This window comes from Perca fluviatilis, chromosome 11, assembly GCF_010015445.1.
Source record: "Perca fluviatilis chromosome 11, GENO_Pfluv_1.0, whole genome shotgun sequence".
Taxonomy (NCBI): domain Eukaryota; kingdom Metazoa; phylum Chordata; class Actinopteri; order Perciformes; family Percidae; genus Perca; species Perca fluviatilis.
In genome coordinates this window covers 38,898,893-38,916,850 of record NC_053122.1, presented here as the reverse complement: position 1 = coordinate 38,916,850, position 17,958 = coordinate 38,898,893, and the positions used below count along the sequence as shown (strand labels likewise).

The following is a 17,958-nucleotide window of genomic DNA, read 5'->3' as shown; positions in this document are numbered from 1 at the left end:
TATCTATATATACATGGAATACCTCTTGTGACAGATGATCCTCCATCATAATAGCAATGCTCCAAGGTCCAAACGCGCCTGGCTTTTAAAGGGAATGGGAGATGACACTCTGATTGGTTTATTGCATGTTACCAAAACACACCTCTGATTAATGAAGACACTAAGTACAACAATTTTGAACCATGCATCCGGCGCACGGACCCTTTTTTCTGCCGTGAAAATATCAAAATTGGATTCGTACGTGCCCTAAATGCACCTGTGCTTCACGCCGTGCGCTTAGATCGTTAAAATAGGGGCCCAAAAGCTCATACAGCAGGGCGGATGTTTGCTGACACAGGGCTGGAACTCTGGTCCACTGGTCAAGTGGCGGTTACACTACTAAGTAATGACTGTACTGCTCCATAGCAGGCAAACATCTAAAGCCTGACAGTAATCTGCTAACATCAGGTCTTCTACCTTTCCAGGTAAGATCACGTCCCTGGACACCAGTCTGCTCCGTGCGTCCATGAAGCCGGGCTGGGAGGACCTTGTTCGGCGTTGCATTCAGAGGTTTCACCTGCAGAATGAAAGGGATATGTCCTTTGCTAAGAAACATCAGCAAGATGGTGAGTAAGGCAATTCGGAGCTCAATGTGCAGCCTGTAACTGATCATTTTTATACTATAACATTCTCCATATTATCTTCTTCTGGTTCTTTTCATTCTTTTTGAGTTTTGCAATTCTTGATTTTCTTAAGTTCAACGTGGACTTGTTAAGGGCTCAGTGCTTTAGAAGCATCATATATCCATGCTGGAAGAGTTCCATGTATTAAGTACACCTGTAGCAATAAAGGGTCTTTAAAGAATATTTTCTCTCTCTTCAACAACTTCTCAAAAACTAGACACACTGTTACAGCACTTTTTATTCACCACACCTCTAAATTGTCTTTCTTTCTTGTTTTGGGGAATCAATTTATAGGAAACCTATTATATATTGCCTCACTCAATGGCTGTCACTCCTGTGTGATGATGTTGATGTTGAAGTCATTTTGTGTCTGTTTGTGTCTCTTGGCAGTGCTGAGGAACGGCCATGCACTCAGCCCTCTGTACAGATTCTCCCTGGCTGACGGCACCATCGTCTCAGCTCACACTAAGAGCAAGCTGGTCCGATCTCCAGTCACCAACGAACCACAGCTCTACATGTCGCTGCACATCCTGCACAGGTACCAGCCACTTTCTCTACTGCACAGTGTCTGTCTTTCTAAAACATTGTAGTATTCTTTAGGAGCTGGCACCTATCAGTGTAATTCATTCGTTTGTTAAATAAGATCCGTTCCAGTTTCCTGTCCAAAAGAGAAGAAACAAGTCCTTGAAAATCCTTTGTATATTGTCGGAGATTCCACTTAAAAAGCTTGCATCAAAGATGTCCCTTGTTTTTCACACTTGATGGTCTCTAACTTTTTTTTCTGCACTCTTTTTGGGTGTAATTAATTCTTATTTTCCTATAGCTATATATATATTTTTTATATTAAGAGCCTCCCTTGACAAGAGATGTATTTGAACTGAATCTCTTATTTTAGTTTAACTAAGGCTTAGCGTTATAGTTAAGTTTATGGTCTGCCAATCCCAGCCAAAGAAGCAGGGTTTACATCACCTGAAAATTATTTGAAACATATTAAAACATTTTGAAACCAAATATACTGTCATCTGGTCTATAATGAAAAGAAAACAAAAAAACATTCTAGTCCTACCAAACATTTTCCTTGTCTATTTTCTTTTTTTATTGTGCATTTGTTTACCAATGGAAACGGCCCTCAGCTTTTATATGATATATCTGAATTTCTTAGTAGGAGTCGTACACAATATCTTCATCATATCTCCCTACTCTTCTTTCCCCTGTCGGTCTGTGTGTTTATCACATGTTCTCTCTGTGGTTGTGAATTCCTCTCAATTTGGACAGAGAGTAATGTGGATTAAGAACAAAGAGCCTCTTATTCAGAACTGCCCCCATATGTGTAGAACAAAACTGACACAATCACTACCAGCCAGTCCAGTATACAGTACCTCCCTCCCTCCCTCCCTCCCAGCCTTTAGGATGACCATTCCGAGTCAGTAATTGGACAGTGGTCAGAAAACAATGCCAGGACTGTTACCCAGAGCTTTTGGGGCTCAATGACAAGAACTTGGCCTTTTTACTTTCACAAGTTTCACATTGAAAGTTATGGGCCCAGCACTCGGCACAATGAGAGCTTTGTGTGTTTGGTGTGAGGCTGAAGCCGATCCATGTTTAAAGCTCTCTCTCTGCTACAGCTTTAGGCCTTGTTACAACTTTGTTTTCTCAGTTGTGTACACTGTTTCAGAGCTACTCTCTGTTCTACTGTATGCTGGCATTCAGATCAGGTGCTGTGGCGAAAACACCCTCCCGTTCCTTTGAATGTGGGTATTCTGTCAAGGTTGTGGCAGCCTGCGGCGAAAAAGTAAAAACAGATTAAACTAAAATTTAACAGTTTTTATATAAATTATTAAAAAGTCAAGAATCGAGCGTGACAGTTCTACATTAACTCTTCCTAGCTTTTTTTTTTAGCTGTCTACTGCTTCACATGGTCTTCATCAGGTAAATGACACATGACAAAGTGAACCCTATCAATAGTACACTGAAGATACATTGTATCAGAACATACATACATAGAAATCAGAACAAATAAAACGTGTAAAATATGTAAGTATATTTGAGAAACAAAATGAAAGGGGCTACAGCATAATTAAAAAACATTTAAAAAGATTCAGTAGACCTCAAAGAATATCGGTAGGAAAAAGGATATATACGAGATATATTGTAGTTACAAGATGGCCATAAGCAATATAATACATTTGAACTGGTCACTCACTGAACATTAACTAACCCCCTGTGCTGTTTACTAACATCATTCTGAAAATTCCTACATCTACACATATTCTCACGTAGAGTATGATGTGCCTCTGTACAACCAGCGCTGCCCTGGAGCAGCTTTGATTCTTGTGTCTGCTTTCTTTTCCTTCCAGGGAAAACATGGGTGGCATGACCACAGACGTACCTGGCAGCCAGGGCACAGCCAAGCCAATGACCCCCACCAGTGTGAGTGGTCCCTCCCCTTCCCCAGATGGCAGTGTCACCAGCAACACGCACGACTCCACCTCGGCCTCCAGTGCCCCTGGACGTGGTTTTGTGGCTGTATTGGGTCGGGCTCCCACGCCTCAGGGAAGCAGCCAAGCACTCAAGCTGGGCAGCCCTTCAGCCCAGGGAAGCCCCAGCGTCACGTCAGGGGCCCAGGGAGCCATGTTGTCTCCTCGTCATCGCCAGAGCCCCACCATGGCGGCTAGTAGCAGCTGTAGTAGCCCTCACCTCCAACATCCCCCTGGTTCGTTCTCTCCTGCAGCCGGACTCCACTCGCCAGCATCCGTATGCAGCAGCACAGGAAATAGCCAAGGATTCAACTCCCTCAGTGCACTGCAGGCCCTCAGCCAGGGCCACAGGGTTTCCCAGGGACTCACCGAGGGCCAGCATCCAGAGTCACCTGACAGAAAGACGTTTGGCCTTCAGAGCCCTCTTCACAGCAGCAGCACCGGTAGCCAACAAGCCCAGAACAATCCCAGCGAGCCTGGCTTATTGGGAACGTTTGGGGAGCAGCAAGACTTGTTGTCCCCCCCAAACCACGAGGGTGAGTGGGAGAAAGATGGTGATCCTGACAATTTCGAAGGTAATGGAAGCTTAGGGGAGCCCGGCGATGCCCCAAATCGCCCTCTTAACACAAAAGGGCACACTAAGCTGCTCCAGCTCCTCACCACCAAATTAGAGCCCTCTGATCCTTGCTCTTCACCCCCCCTGGGGGACGACCAGAACTGTAAGGACCAGCTGGGTGGGATTGGGGGTGTGGGTGGGGCTGGGCATAACAACCACTCCACCTCCCTAAAGGAGAAACACAAAATTCTGCACAGGTTGCTGCAGAACAGCACCTCGCCCGTGGAGTTGGCTAAACTAACGGCTGAGGCTACCGGAAAAGACCCCATTGGTCCAGAGTCAGCTTCAGGGGACAACATGGCTTCCCTGGGTGAACTCTGCACAAAACAGGAGCCAGGGAGCCCCAAAAAGAAAGACAATGCATTGCTGCGCTATCTGCTGGATAGGGATGATAACGGCCTTCTGGATAAAGCCATCAAGATGGAACCCGGTGACGGGCCCAAGCTGTCCACCATTAAGACGGAGAAAGAGGAAGCGGGTTTCAGCATGGGGGACCAGGTTAGTGTTGTTGATGTACATACGTTATATTCATGGTTAGTGCTGTAATGATTAATCTGTCTGTTGATTGACAGAAAATTATTATTTTTGATAATAAATCATTAAAGTAATTTATAATGCCGATTGCTGGTTTGTTGGTTCCAGCTTCTTGTCGGACAGAAAGAGTAGAACAATCATGTGAAGAGTCAGTCCCCTTATTCTCCTCTTACACATGAAAAGTTCTGTCTGCTATGGGTCTGTCCACTTAACAAACTGACATATGGAGGAACTTAATACTTAGCAGCTCCTATAAACACCTCCAAGTGAGAAGCACAGTGAGCTCGGTGACTGTCGGATGTGTGTTGATGGCGGTCTGTGAGGAGTTAATTAGTACACTCCCTGTAACACAAGATGCTCTGGCAAGGGAGGCAGCGGAGTACTGTAACACCATACATTTGATGTGTGCAGCTGTATTTAAGACATAAGATGCTTTTGCAGATTAGCAGAAGAGATCTGTTTATATGGCTCAGCATGTAGGTGTGTTTGTATATGCATATTGTATGTTGTCTGTTTGTACAGTTGGTCTGTGTATGTTGTTCTTTGTGTGTACAAACCTTCCAGAAGAGTGACCGATGATGCCTGGCACCAATATTTCCCAGTGTAGCACTCCCTCTCTTGTAGCAAAGTGTAGCCAGTTCAGAGTGTTGTCGTGCAGGTGCACCGACATGGTTGAATTTATGTCCAGGAAGGGGCGGATGGAGGACGGCTGAGGTTCAAAAGTCTGACATCCTCAGACGACACTCCTACCACCATTTGTGCCTCCGGAGAGCGGAGGCTGCTGCCGGAGGGGAGGGAGCTATTCAGAGGCTCCCCCCCTTGGTGGCTTGGTTGGTTTGTAGATTTTAGAATAAGGTGACGGCTTAGTTGAGCGGGTCCTGATGGTGCCAGGGACGTGCTTTTTCAACTGACTGTTGAGATGTAATTCTAGCTGATCAGAATAAGGTGCAGAAAAGGAAAAGCAGAAAGTTAAAGTACAGAACTAAGTAGCTGAGTAACAGAAGGTTAACCGGTTTGGGCTTTGTGTTCTCCTATACATGCACAAATCAAATGAAGCAACAAGCGCTTTCAATTATGTGTGTGTGTGTGTGTGTGTGTGTGTGTGTGTGTGTGTGTGTGTGTGTGTGTGTGTGTGTGTGTGTGTGTGTGTGTGTGTGTGTGTGTGTATACAGAGCAGGGACTGTGTGTCTTACTGTACAATTCACACATGACCTGACCTCATTAGTGCCGGCAGTTTATTTTTAGCTCCTCCTCTACTCATCAGCCAAACTGCCGGAGGAAACCAGTCCTGTCAGTGGTGTGTGTGTGTGTGTGTGTGTGTGTGTGTGTGTGTGTGTGTGTGTGTGTGTGTGTGTGTGTGTGTGTGTGTGTGTGTGTGTGTGTGTGTCTGAGGGGGTTTATATATTCCAAAAAAAGTGACCATCAGATTTCTTGTTTTCATTATATGAAAGTTTCTTTTTACATTTTTTTGTCTGCATGTTTATTAAACAATAAAAACAAAGACAAATAATACCTTGTTGTTTTGATGTATATTTAATATGATATTAACATTCAGAAGGATACAAATATTTCTTGAACTTGGGTTTAAAAATGGTGTTGAAATGATATACCAAATTCTGTGTTATGATCAACACTCAAAAAAGACCTAACTGTGACAGAAACCTACATTTCCAATAATAAATAAAAAACCAGTCAGGAGTCTAAAATGCAGCAAATGTCATGTCATGAAACGTTGACATTTTTAGTCCTTGAATTTTAGCAGACAAGTCCTTAAATGTCACTGCAACATCTTGTGCTCCTGTGTTCTTCCTGTGGCTGCTCTCAGACCAGTGAGCTGGAAGACCTGCTGGAGGACCTGCAGAGCGGCAGCCAGCAGCAGCAGCTGTTTGCGGGCCAGCCATCAGTCAGAAGACCAGCCTCCTCTTCGTCCTCCTCTTCCTCTGTGCCGCCTGGTTCCTCTGTGGACAAGCAGGGCATCATCAGCGACATCCTGCAGATGACAGAAAGCAGCAGCCGCAGCCCCCCCAACCAGCCCAGAGCCTTCCCTCCCATCAACTCTGCAAGTATGTCTGCACAGTGTGTTTGTGTCTGGGGAGTTCATTTGACGATTTCTTGCTCCTAAAGATGTTTAGAATTGAACCAGTCTTTATAATCTCTATTAGACGATATGAATGCTAGGGCTGAACGATTCATCGCTGTCAAATCCATATCGCCATTTTGAAAGAATGCGATCAGCTAATGGTGAAGACTGTGATTAATCGAATGTGAAATATTAAGTTGAATGTTTGGTGTAACATTTGATTCTACATTTTTTATTCCTCTTTTCATTATATTTACTGTTTTTTTTCATGAGATCAATGCTGGAATAAAGTTTCATAACATAGATTGTTTACAGAAATCTCCTGTTTTCAGTGGATTTTTCATTTATTTTTTAATAACTTGATTTAAGATGATCATAGAAGGTGCAATATGTAGCTAAAAAAAAAATACGGAAATCAAATCGTAATCACAATATCTGGCAAGACAATCACAATTAGATTTTCCCTCCAAATCATTCAGCCTTAATGGATACCTTCATCATATCTTTGTCGTAGGATATAAACAGTACTTTATAAAACTAAGAAAAGGAAACCCTCACCTTCCTGCCAGCAGGTTTGAATGGTGCCAGGCCGGGCCAACCGGGTCGAGGTGCTCCTCCAGTCAGGAGCACCTCTCTGGACAGCAGTATGGGCCCCAACCCCAATGCTGGCAGGTCATTCCCTCCTCAGCACAGGAACAATGGCCCCTACTCCTTACTGCAGCAACAACAACAGCAGCAGCAGCAGCAAGGCATGATGGGAACCCACGCAGGCATGGCCAGCCAGGCTGCGATGGCCAATCCAGGTAAGGCAGGAAAAGAAATAGTATCCCGTTGGTACTGCCTAAAAATACTGTTGTGCAAACAATTATAAATATACATACTGTACATACTCACACATACAAGCTTTGATATCATACTTTAAATTATTTGATGTAATTTTGGCTGTGCAGTACTTTAGGAAACCTTTTTTTTTATTAACTGAAGTATCCATATAAAGAATTTTTTCCCCTTTTGAAATAAGTGAAAGTTTCTGTCAACATTTTATTTATTGGAGACACATGGGATAATTCTCGAAACAGTTGACTTGCATCAGATACACATCTTCTCAGCTCTTTGTTCTTTCTATGAAAAGTAAGGTTTTAAGATTCTGTATCGTATAAGATGAATAATCTCAAATTATTGATTATTAATACTGATTATTTCTGTTCTCCCCAAATCAGGCATGCTGAGTAACGGGTCAATGCGGGGTTCCATGCAGCAGGACTGGGGTCCCCTGGGGCCCATACGGGGTACTGCAGGGCCAATGATGGGCCAAGGGGTTGGACCAAGTCGAATGGTACCCAACATGAATGCTGTGCAGCCCACGAGGGGCCCGCCTGGATCCAGAGCCATCAACATGCAGATGATGGGCAACGGTGAGAAGAAAGAACTGTGACATCATCTCTGATTAAAACCTCAAGGGATTCTGACATTTCATGTGCTTTTCTTCCCTCTTAGAGATGGAGATGGCAAACTCTGCCTACCCTCAGCAACAAGCCCCACCCACTCAGACTGCGCAATGGGCAAACCAAATGATAGCTATGGATCACTATGGAAACCAAAGCAGGTATGGCATTCATTCTATCCTAAAGCATAAAAGAAGAGTCATCCAATAAAATGTAGACATGTGCAGCAGTTCTAGAGTTCAGATGTGGGCTCTGTCAGGACCCTTGAGTGTGGTGTGACATTAATACCAAAATACCTTCCAGGCCACCGTACGGCGTCCCCCGTGAGGATGGGATGCGGTGTTGCGGCACAGGGCCTGAGGGCCAGCCAGATGAAGGAGCTCTGCTGAGCCAGCTGTGCTCAGTGTTGAAGGACTATGAGGGTCTGGAGGAGATCGACAAGATGCTGGGAATCCCAACACTGGCTGGACAGGTGAGCCCCTTTAAACTGACCTAAGAATCACCTGTCTGCAGAACAATAAGAAGGGATTTTAATTCATTCATTTAATAAATCATGTTTTTTATATGTGTTTTATAAAATGTTTGAGTGCCTAATTTTTAAACATGTAAATATGTAAGGCTGCAGTTGATAGTGGAAATTTACACCGAAAACGACACAGAAAACAAATATTGGATTGATTTCTCTCACTTATATTCTGTCTTCCCACCCTGCAGGGTTCCATGTCAGACCAGGACCAGTACCTCGTCTCCTCGGACCCAGCAGCCAACATGAAGCCGCTCATGTACAGTCAACACTACGGTGGCCAGCCAGGTTATGGCGGCATGGCTCCTGATGGTGGGTTCCACAGCCCCTCTATGAGCGGCCACATGGGGCCACAGAGGATGGCGCCCGCTGGTTATCCCCCAATGATGAGGATGCCTGGGAGCTTGGGGCCTAGACCGGTCGGGATGAGGCCAGGGGGGCCCAATCCAGGAGTGCCTCAGCCTAATAACCTGAGGCTCCAGCTGCAGCACAGACTCCAGGCCCAGCTGGTAGGTGGCACCAAATATTTTCTATCATTCTTCTTCCCGTGTTGTGATGTTTATTGACCAGAAAATGCTGAGGTAAACAGGTGGGTCAGATTATCCCATCCAGTTGGTGATTAGGCATGGTACCCAGTCACACCAGAAAGCGGCAAAGCAAAATGACTTTGTGTGTCCTTTGTGTGCCATACTAATGTTGATTCAAACAAACAAACTACCACCTGAATGCACCCTGCTGGAAAAGCTGTGGTGGAATAGTGAAGGTGTAAAAACTTAGAGAAGAACATTTTTCTTTTGTATCAACAACTATATTTGTTATGGAGTGCCGTATGTACAGTGCCTTACGAAAGTATTCGGCCCCCTTGAACTTTTCGACCTTTTGCCACATTTCAGGCTTCAAACATAAAGATATAAAACTGTAATTTTTTGTGAAGAATCAACAACAAGTGGGACACAATCATGAAGTGGAACGAAATTTATTGGATATTTCAAACTTTTTTAACAAACAAAAAACTGAAAAATTGGGCGTGCAAAATTATTCAGCCCCCTTAAGTTAATACTTTGTAGCGCCACCTTTTGCTGCGATTACAGCTGTAAGTCGCTTGGGGTATGTCTCTATCAGTTTTGCACATCGAGAGACTGACATTTTTGCCCATTCCTCCTTGCAAAACAGCTCAAGCTCAGTGAGGTTGGATGGAGAGCGTTTGTGAACAGCAGTTTTCAGTTCTTTCCACAGATTCTCGATTGGATTCAGATCTGGACTTTGACTTGGCCATTCTAACACCTGGATATGTTTATTTGTGAACCATTTAATTGTAGATTTTGCTTTATGTTTTGGATCATTGTCTTGTTGGAAGACAAATCCCCGCCCAGTCTCAGGTCTTTTGCAGACTCCATCAGGTTTTCTTCCAGAATGGTCCTGTATTTGGCTCCATCCATCTTCCCATCAATTTTAACCATCTTCCCTGTCCCTGCTGAAGAAAAGCAGGCCCAAACCATGATGCTGCCACCACCATGTTTGACAGTGGGGATGGTGTGTTCAGGGTGATGAGCTGTGTTGCTTTTACCGCCACACATAACGTTTTGCATTGTTGCCAAAAATTGTCGATTTTGGTTTCATCTGACCACAGCACCTTCTTCCACATGTTTGGTGTGTCTCCCAGGTGGCTTGTGGCAAAACTTTAAACAACACTTTTTATGGATATCTTTAAGAAATGGTTTTTCAACTCTTCCATAAATGACAGATTTGGCAGTATACACGACTGATTGTTGTCCTATGGACAGAGTCTACCACCTCAGCTGTAGATCTCTGCAGTTCATCCAGAGTGATCATGGGCCTCTTGGCTGCATCTCTGATCAGTCTACTCCTTGTACGAGCTGAAAGTTTAGAGGGCGGCCGGGTGTCGTGAGATTTGTAGTGGTCTGATACTCCTTCCATTTCAATATTATCGCTTGCACAGTGCTCCTTGGGATGTTTAAAGCTTGGGAAATATTTTTGTATCAAAATCCGGCTTTAAACTTCTCCACAACAGTATCTCGGACCAGCCTGGTGTGTTCCTTGTTCTTCATGATGCTCTCTGCGCTTTACACGGACCTCTGAGACTATCACAGAGCAGGTGCATTTATACGGAGACTTGATTACACACAGCTGGATTCTATTTATCATCATTAGTCATTTAGGTCAACATTGGATCATTCAGAGATCCTCACTGAACTTCTGGAGAGAGTTTGCTGCACTGAAAGTAAAGGGGCTGAATAATTTTGCACGTCCAATTTTTCAGTTTTTTATTTGTTAAAAAAGTTTGAAATATCCAATAAATTTCGTTCCACTTCATGATTGTGTCCCACTTGTTGTTGATTCTTCACAAAAAATTACAGTTTTATATCTTTATGTTTGAAGCCTGAAATGTGGCAAAAGGTCAAAAAGTTCAAGGGGGCCGAATACTTTCGCAAGGCACTGTATATGGACTGATTGATGATTATGTCAGATCATCAGAGGTAAATCAGTCCGTTATGTCAAGTAAATCAGGTATTTACGGTGAGGCTCTCTTCTCTTACTAATACAATCACAAACACACATTTTCTTTCTCCCTGTGAATACAAACATGTTTAGAAAATGTAATCATGTTCATCATCTTGATAGACCTGGAATCCGTGTTTCATCTTTATTCAAGGGCCTCATTACCATGAAGGAGATTTTGTTGCCTTATTAAGGCAAGGCAAGGCAGCTTTATTTGTAGAGCACATTTCAGCAATTTCAAAGTGCTTTACATAAAAACGATTAAAATACAAGAATAAAAGTTACAGTGCAGTATAAGAAATGAAACATTAAAGAGCAGTTAAAAACAGTTACAAATATAAAACAAAAAATACAAGATTTTATGGTGCTATTATGGGACAATGTATAAGCCGTTGCTCTATACACATAATCCACCCGCAATCCTTGCCGTTCCCAGAACGGCCGGTCTTACTTTTTAATTTCTCTTTATATGCTTATATAGATTATTAGACACTCAAATTCAAAACAAAGCTGTTTCCTTTTTTCTCATTCTTCTTATTACGTGTGATGTAACAGAGCACGCCGTGATGCCAACAGGGTTCGCTGAGTTTAACAAATGTGCTTCAGCTTTCTGTCTTCATCAGCAGCTCCCTGCTGCTGAGACACTTAACAATGAACACACATGACATGTACACACACACACACACACACACACACACACACACACACACACACACACACACACACACACACACACACACACACACACACACAAACTCATACACTCACTTATAAAGATGATTGCACACAGACTGCATCCTTTGTGACTGACCCCATTTCCCCATAATGTTCCTCTTTGTGATTGTATATATAGGACTTGTATGTTCTGATACCATATTTGTCTGTAAGTCTATTTGAATTAATTCATACATTTTGTTTCTGTTAGGTAATTTTTTCAAATTTAGTTTTTATAGTCATATGTCTCAGGACCCCAGTAAATACTAGATGGTAGGGGGTTTATTACTCCATTTTAAAATGTAATAATTCTCTACAAGGGACTTACTTCTCGCTCCATATATACATATTTAAATTTAGACTGCCACCTGGTGGAGAGTTTAGGGAAAACAGTTTGTGTATATCAACACAAATAGCACTGATGATTTAGCAGCGTGTTCAGATGTGATACACGACTTTTGCACTTCTGTCTTTACATTTCTGTCAGAGTCAGCAGAGAAACAGACAAGTCTAAGTCTCCAAATGAACTCCTACCGTCTGTAAACACAAAAACATGTCTTTCAAGGTAAAAAGGAGAGTTCTCTGCGCTTCTGCAGACCGCAACAAATCCGGTGCGACCAAGGCAGGACACAACAGTATAAAATAACAAAAAATTGCCGGTGCAACACAGATGTCTTCTTACTTGATGGTTTTATTTCTTAAGGTGCATAACAGTGACTAACGTTTCGATGTAGGTTACATCTTCATCAGAGTCCTTGGAGAGAATGGGCAATGAAGCCCTTAATAAGAATCATCAACAGGTGTGATTGTGCACAAGAGGGGCGGTGGCAATCTGTATACACCCATCTCAACCAAGGTGTTACACTCATTAATCAGTCATTAAAGGGCAAATGCCCACAAACAGGTCAAAAGTGAATACAAACAAACAAAAATGTTCACAGGGCAATGGGAATAAAAGTATATTCATCTTAAATACTATACTTTAAAGGTCCCATGGCATGAAAATTTCACTTTATGAGGTTTTTTAACATTAATATGAGTTCCCCCAGCCTGCCTATGGTCCCCAATTGGCTTGAAATGGCGATAGGTGTAAACCAAGCCCTGGGTATCCTGCTCTGCCTTTGAGAAAATGAAAGCTCAGATGGACCAATCTGGAATCTTCTCCTTATGACCTCATAAGGTTACCTCCCCTTTCTCTGCTTTGTCCGCCCAGAGAATTTGGCCCACCACGAGAGAGAGAGACATCATGGCTTTCAAACGAGAAAAGTGGCAGTTGGTCAAGGCCACACCCCCACCCTCCACCTTGCCCCCCCTCTCTCCTCCTCAATAACTACAGACACAGAAATGGCACATCCTAAGGAAAGCTCATTGTGGGACTGGCTCTAGTGGCTGTAGTTCTGCACCAAAGCTAAATTTCGGGAAAGAGACTTCAGATACAGTATTAGGGGACCACTAAGGTCTATATAAAAGAGACTTCAGATACAGTATTAGGGGACCACTAAGGTCTAATATAAAAGATACTTCAGATACAGTATTAATTCAATTCAATTCAATTCAATTTTATTTATAGTATCAAATCATAACATAAGTTATCTCGAGACACTTTACAGATAGAGTAGGTCTAGACCACACTCTATAATTTACAAAGCCCCAACAATTCCAACAGTTCCAGTAATTCCCTCAAGAGCAAGCAGTGCGACAGTGGCGAGGAAAAACTCCCTCTTGGGAAGAAACCTGGGACAGACCCAGGCTCTTGGTAGGCGGTGTCTGACGAGCCGGTTGGGGGTGTGATGAACAGTGGCGATAGTAGTCACATTAATAATGGAACAGTGACTGGATGTAGCGGGAAGCTGCAGGGTTCAGCAGGACGCAGCATGACATTGCAGGGCATCGCTGAGCTCAGCAGGGAGTGCAGCAGGACCACGGCGACAGCTGCAACCAGGGTCTTGGTGCCAACGTTCTCCAAGGAAATACGCTGGGGGAAAAAAAAGCATAAGGACTCCGGGTAGTAAACTCCCCAGAAGCTAGGATTAGTAACAAGCATTTCTGGGACGGGCTGCACACAAATAGTAATAGTAATAGTAACAGTAATAGAAAGGGAGAGGAGAGAGCAGCTCAGTGTGTCAAAGGAAGGAAGTCCCCCGGCAGTCTAGGACTATAACAGCGTAACTATAACAGGTAACTAAGAGAGACAGGTCATAAGGAGAGGTAGCGTTTTCGGGCTTAGAACTCTCCCCCTGCCGGATCTGGCTTGGCTGGCCTGCCTCCCTCTAATTAGGGGACCACTAAGGTCTATATAAAAGAGACTTCAGATACAGTATTAGGGGACCACTAAGGTCTATATAAAAGATACTTCAGATACAGTATTAGGGGACCACTAAGGTCTATATAAAAGATACTTCAGATACAGTATTAGGGGACCACTAAGGTCTATATAAAAGAGACTTCAGATACAGCATTAGGGGACCACTAAGGTCTATATAAAAGATACTTCAGATACAGTATTAGGGGACCATTAAGGTCTATATAAAAGATACTTCAGATACAGTATTAGGGGACCACTAAGGTCTATATAAAAGAGACTTCAGATACAGTATTAGGGGACCACTAAGGTCTATATAAAAGATACTTCAGATACAGTATTAGGGGACCACTAAGGTCTATATAAAAGCATCCAAATAGCACCATGTCATGGGACCTTTAACATCCTTTGACATTAGAGAAAGCAAGTCAGATTAAATTCTTCATTTAAACCTAGAGGTTCTAAAGTGCCGAGTGTATGTATCCAAAACGCTTCCCTGCATAGGAGTTTATTAATGATCTCACCACCCCTGGATGGGGGTGTGATTTTCTCAATTCCCCAGAACCTCAGTGATGCAGGGGAGCCATGATTGGCCTGCTTATAATGCCTCGCCATGGCATAAGTTAAGTTCCGGCTGCGAATAGCTGTCTTATGTTCAGATATCCTCAAGGTCTCAGTGAAGGTTTCTAAACTGAAATAATGCAGTTTTTAAGCAATTCAGAAAATGATCATATAGTGGCCAAATTTAAAATATACTGTACAATGCAGTTGTGATGCAAAATATCTTTCATGCAATGGTTATATTCGGTATTATTGCAAACATACAGCATTGGTGGCACCCACCAGAGTCTGACGAGGCCCAAACCATATCAGTATTAGTGCTTCATGAGTGGGATATGCACTGACACACCAGCTTTAAATTCATTTTGAGGCTGTGGAGGAGCAGTCAGTAGCCTTGATTTACAAAGTATGAGTGTGGTACAGTGTGGTACATTTTAACACCATATAAGAGGGCAGCAAAATATCAGTTGAAAAGAAAGGTTGATTCTGTCTTTAAGACTAACTGCAGGTTGTTTCATATCACATGTCAAGGTGGTGTTTTGAAACTAAATGTATTTATTTGTATGTGAGTGGTTGTTGCTGTCTCCCATCATTTTCCATTGAGATTAATAAAGAACTTTTATCTACCCCCCATGTAGAACCGTCAGCCAGTGGTGAACCAGATGAGTGGAGTGTCCAATATGAATCTACCTCTAAGGTCTAATGTACCAAACCAGGTCAGTGTATGTTAACACCATCCATATATCCTCCATCCCAGTTTAAATGACACCACGGTGAGGTAGCCATCATGTCGACCCTTACCCCCATTCTCCACTGGGCACATCTGTGCTGCGTTCCGGCTGCTTTCCAGTTTTGTTCCGTCCTCCGCCACGCGCCATACCACACCAGGAGCATCTTAGGGCTCCTGCACACTGGCTGCGTGGGTGTGGCGTGAGCGTGGCGTGAGCGTGGCGTGAGCGTGGCGTGGTCGTTTTCTATGTCTTTGCACACCAGAAATGTGTCTGATGCGGCACTGCTGCTCAAGCAGTAGTATACTTCATGTTAAACATAAATATATACTGATCTGATTACAGCAAAGACAACGTCGGCAGTATTGACGGCAAAATAGGCTACAGAATATTTCCTTCTGTATTGACAGGTGCAATATTTGAAAATCGATAATTATTTATTATTTTTTTAAATTACATTTATATCTGTCAATATATTATGTCAAAACCTCGAGACTTTCAAACATCAACATGTCATTTATTACAAAATGACATATAAACATCTTTTCATATTCTATTTTGCCTGGAAACGCTTCCAACACGCTGGCGTGTCATGTGAAAAATAGGCGCCGGTCCTATTTCTAGCACGCATGTGTTTTCTGAGACATGCTTGTCACGCAGGCAGTGTGTAAGCTCTAACCTGTTAACATGGGAGCCCAAATAAAAACGGACACGCCACGCAGCCGACACGCTCACGCCACGCAGCCACGCAGCCGACACGCTCACGCCACGCAGCCACGCAGCCGACACGCTCACGCCACGCATTACACGCGACCGCAAGCCACGCCACGACACGCCACGCAACGCAGCCGACACGCTCACGCTCACGCGAGCCAATAACGCCACGCCTATAACCACGCGAGCCGACACGCCACGCCATGCAACCAACGCGAGCCGACACGCCACGCCACGCAGAATACGCCACGCCACGCAGCCGACACGCCACGCTCAATGCGAGCCACGAGCCGACATCGCCACGCTCAATGCGCAGCCACGCAGCCGACACGCCACGCGCCACGCGAAATACGAGCCGCATACGCCACGCCACGCAGCCACGCAGCCGACACGCTCACGCCACGCAGCCACGCAGCCGACACGCTCACGCCACGCGACACACGCCACGCTAACCACGCAGCCGACACGCCACCCACGCAGCAAACCACGCCAGCGCACGACACGCCACGCCACGCAGCCGACACGTCACGCACGCCACGCGAACCACGCGCAGCCGCTACACGCCACGCCACGCGGCCACGCAAGCGCCAACACGCCACGCCCACGCAACCACGCAGCCGACACGCTCACGCCACGCAGCCGACACGCTCACGCCACGCAGCCGGTGTTTAGGAGGCCTTAGGCACACTGTGCGTTGGCATGATGTTTGTTCGGTTGGAAAAGCCTCTTTAGAAGAAATTAGATCATCAGATTCAAGTGATGTTTTGGCCTTCACACAGAAGAGTGTTATACTGATCAATTACACATTATGATATATATTGTATTGATAACATTAATTATACATTAGTATTGCGAATTATTGTGCCAGAATGAAATTACTGTGTTATTGAGTATTTCAGTGGCCAGCTTTTGCTCTCATTCAAATCCACTAAACTGCAGCCCGGCTGGCTCACTGGTGTTAAATACCTCACCAAAATAATCTAAATATTTTATTCCGACACAGGTCATTTTATATCTTGATAACAATATATATCACGATATAGCCTATTTTCTGTTAATTCAAGAAATAAATAGTCTATATGAAATAACCACATGGTAAAGCTCCTATGTGAAATATAATGTCAAATACTTGACAAATAAGTTTTTCATTTTATTAGGATCTTTAGTGGAAAATTAACATACCATGCAAGGATGAGAACGTAAAGCATTGTCCAAATGACGTAAATATTGCCACAACGCAGTTCAGCCACTAGTTTTTCAAAATTGCGATAGAAACAATGGTAAAAAATATAAACGATAAACATTTTAAAATAGTTTTGACTATAAATATTTATAGTCACAAATATCTACCTGCCAGTTATTTGTGATTGGCTTAAATACCTCCTTAGAGTCTCGTTAACAGCCAGTTTCATTTGATCTACCTGCCTTCTTCCTGTGTTTCTTCATGCAGGGATCCCTCAACGCCCAGATGCTGGCCCAGCGTCAGCGCGAGTACCTCAACAACCACCTACGCCAGCGCCAACAGCAGCAGCAGCAGCAGCAACACGTGCACCAGCAACGTGCCATGATGATGCGGACTCAGGGTATCAACATGCCTCCTAACATGCCCAGCGGGGGTAGTGCTCCTACGCCGATGCCCATAGGTGGCACCAACCCACGGCTTCCGCAGGGCAACCCACAGCAGTTCCCCTACCCAGCCTCCAGCTACGGTACCGGCCTGCCCTCTCCTCCTCCACCTCCTCCTCCTCATCCCGGCTCCTGCAGCCCGTTCTCCTCCCCTCTTTCCCCTAGCCCTCATCTGGCTAGCCAGGGCATGATGGGAAATGTAGGCGGGCAGTACAGCGGGGTAATGAGTCCTCCATCACAGCACAATGCCTACCAGTTCAGCAGTTCAGGTATTTAATTGGAGCACAGCAGCGCCGCCACAGTAGTGTTTGTGCTTCATGGGCATCGTGGTCGCTTTTTTTGTTGAGGTGGCGGCAATCAAATATAATCGTCTTTGTTCAGACTGTTGTAATCATATGTCCTTTTTTAAGTTGATTGGGTGCAGTTAAAGGTTGCATGAATAACATGTGTTTTTGT

At 44.1% G+C, this 17,958-nt stretch overlaps 1 protein-coding gene across 5 annotated transcripts in view; it reads left to right on the top strand.

The window, feature by feature from the left end:
- The window catches only part of LOC120567984 (nuclear receptor coactivator 2-like), a 55,884-nt gene that overhangs the window by 26,133 nt on the left and 11,793 nt on the right, over positions 1–17,958 (top strand). For 3 of the 5 annotated variants that reach the window (XM_039815132.1, XM_039815133.1, XM_039815136.1), the window contains 11 exons: positions 465–605; positions 1,053–1,200; positions 3,020–4,253; positions 6,115–6,352; positions 6,939–7,172; positions 7,590–7,784; positions 7,867–7,975; positions 8,118–8,286; positions 8,529–8,846; positions 15,073–15,150; positions 17,327–17,771. In XM_039815132.1, the coding sequence (XP_039671066.1) occupies positions 465–605; positions 1,053–1,200; positions 3,020–4,253; positions 6,115–6,352; positions 6,939–7,172; positions 7,590–7,784; positions 7,867–7,975; positions 8,118–8,286; positions 8,529–8,846; positions 15,073–15,150; positions 17,327–17,771 (3,309 nt within the window). The remainder of the gene's footprint in view (positions 1–464; positions 606–1,052; positions 1,201–3,019; positions 4,254–6,114; positions 6,353–6,938; positions 7,173–7,589; positions 7,785–7,866; positions 7,976–8,117; positions 8,287–8,528; positions 8,847–15,072; positions 15,151–17,326; positions 17,772–17,958) is intronic. The other 2 variants (XM_039815134.1, XM_039815137.1) reach the window with 2 other exon arrangements.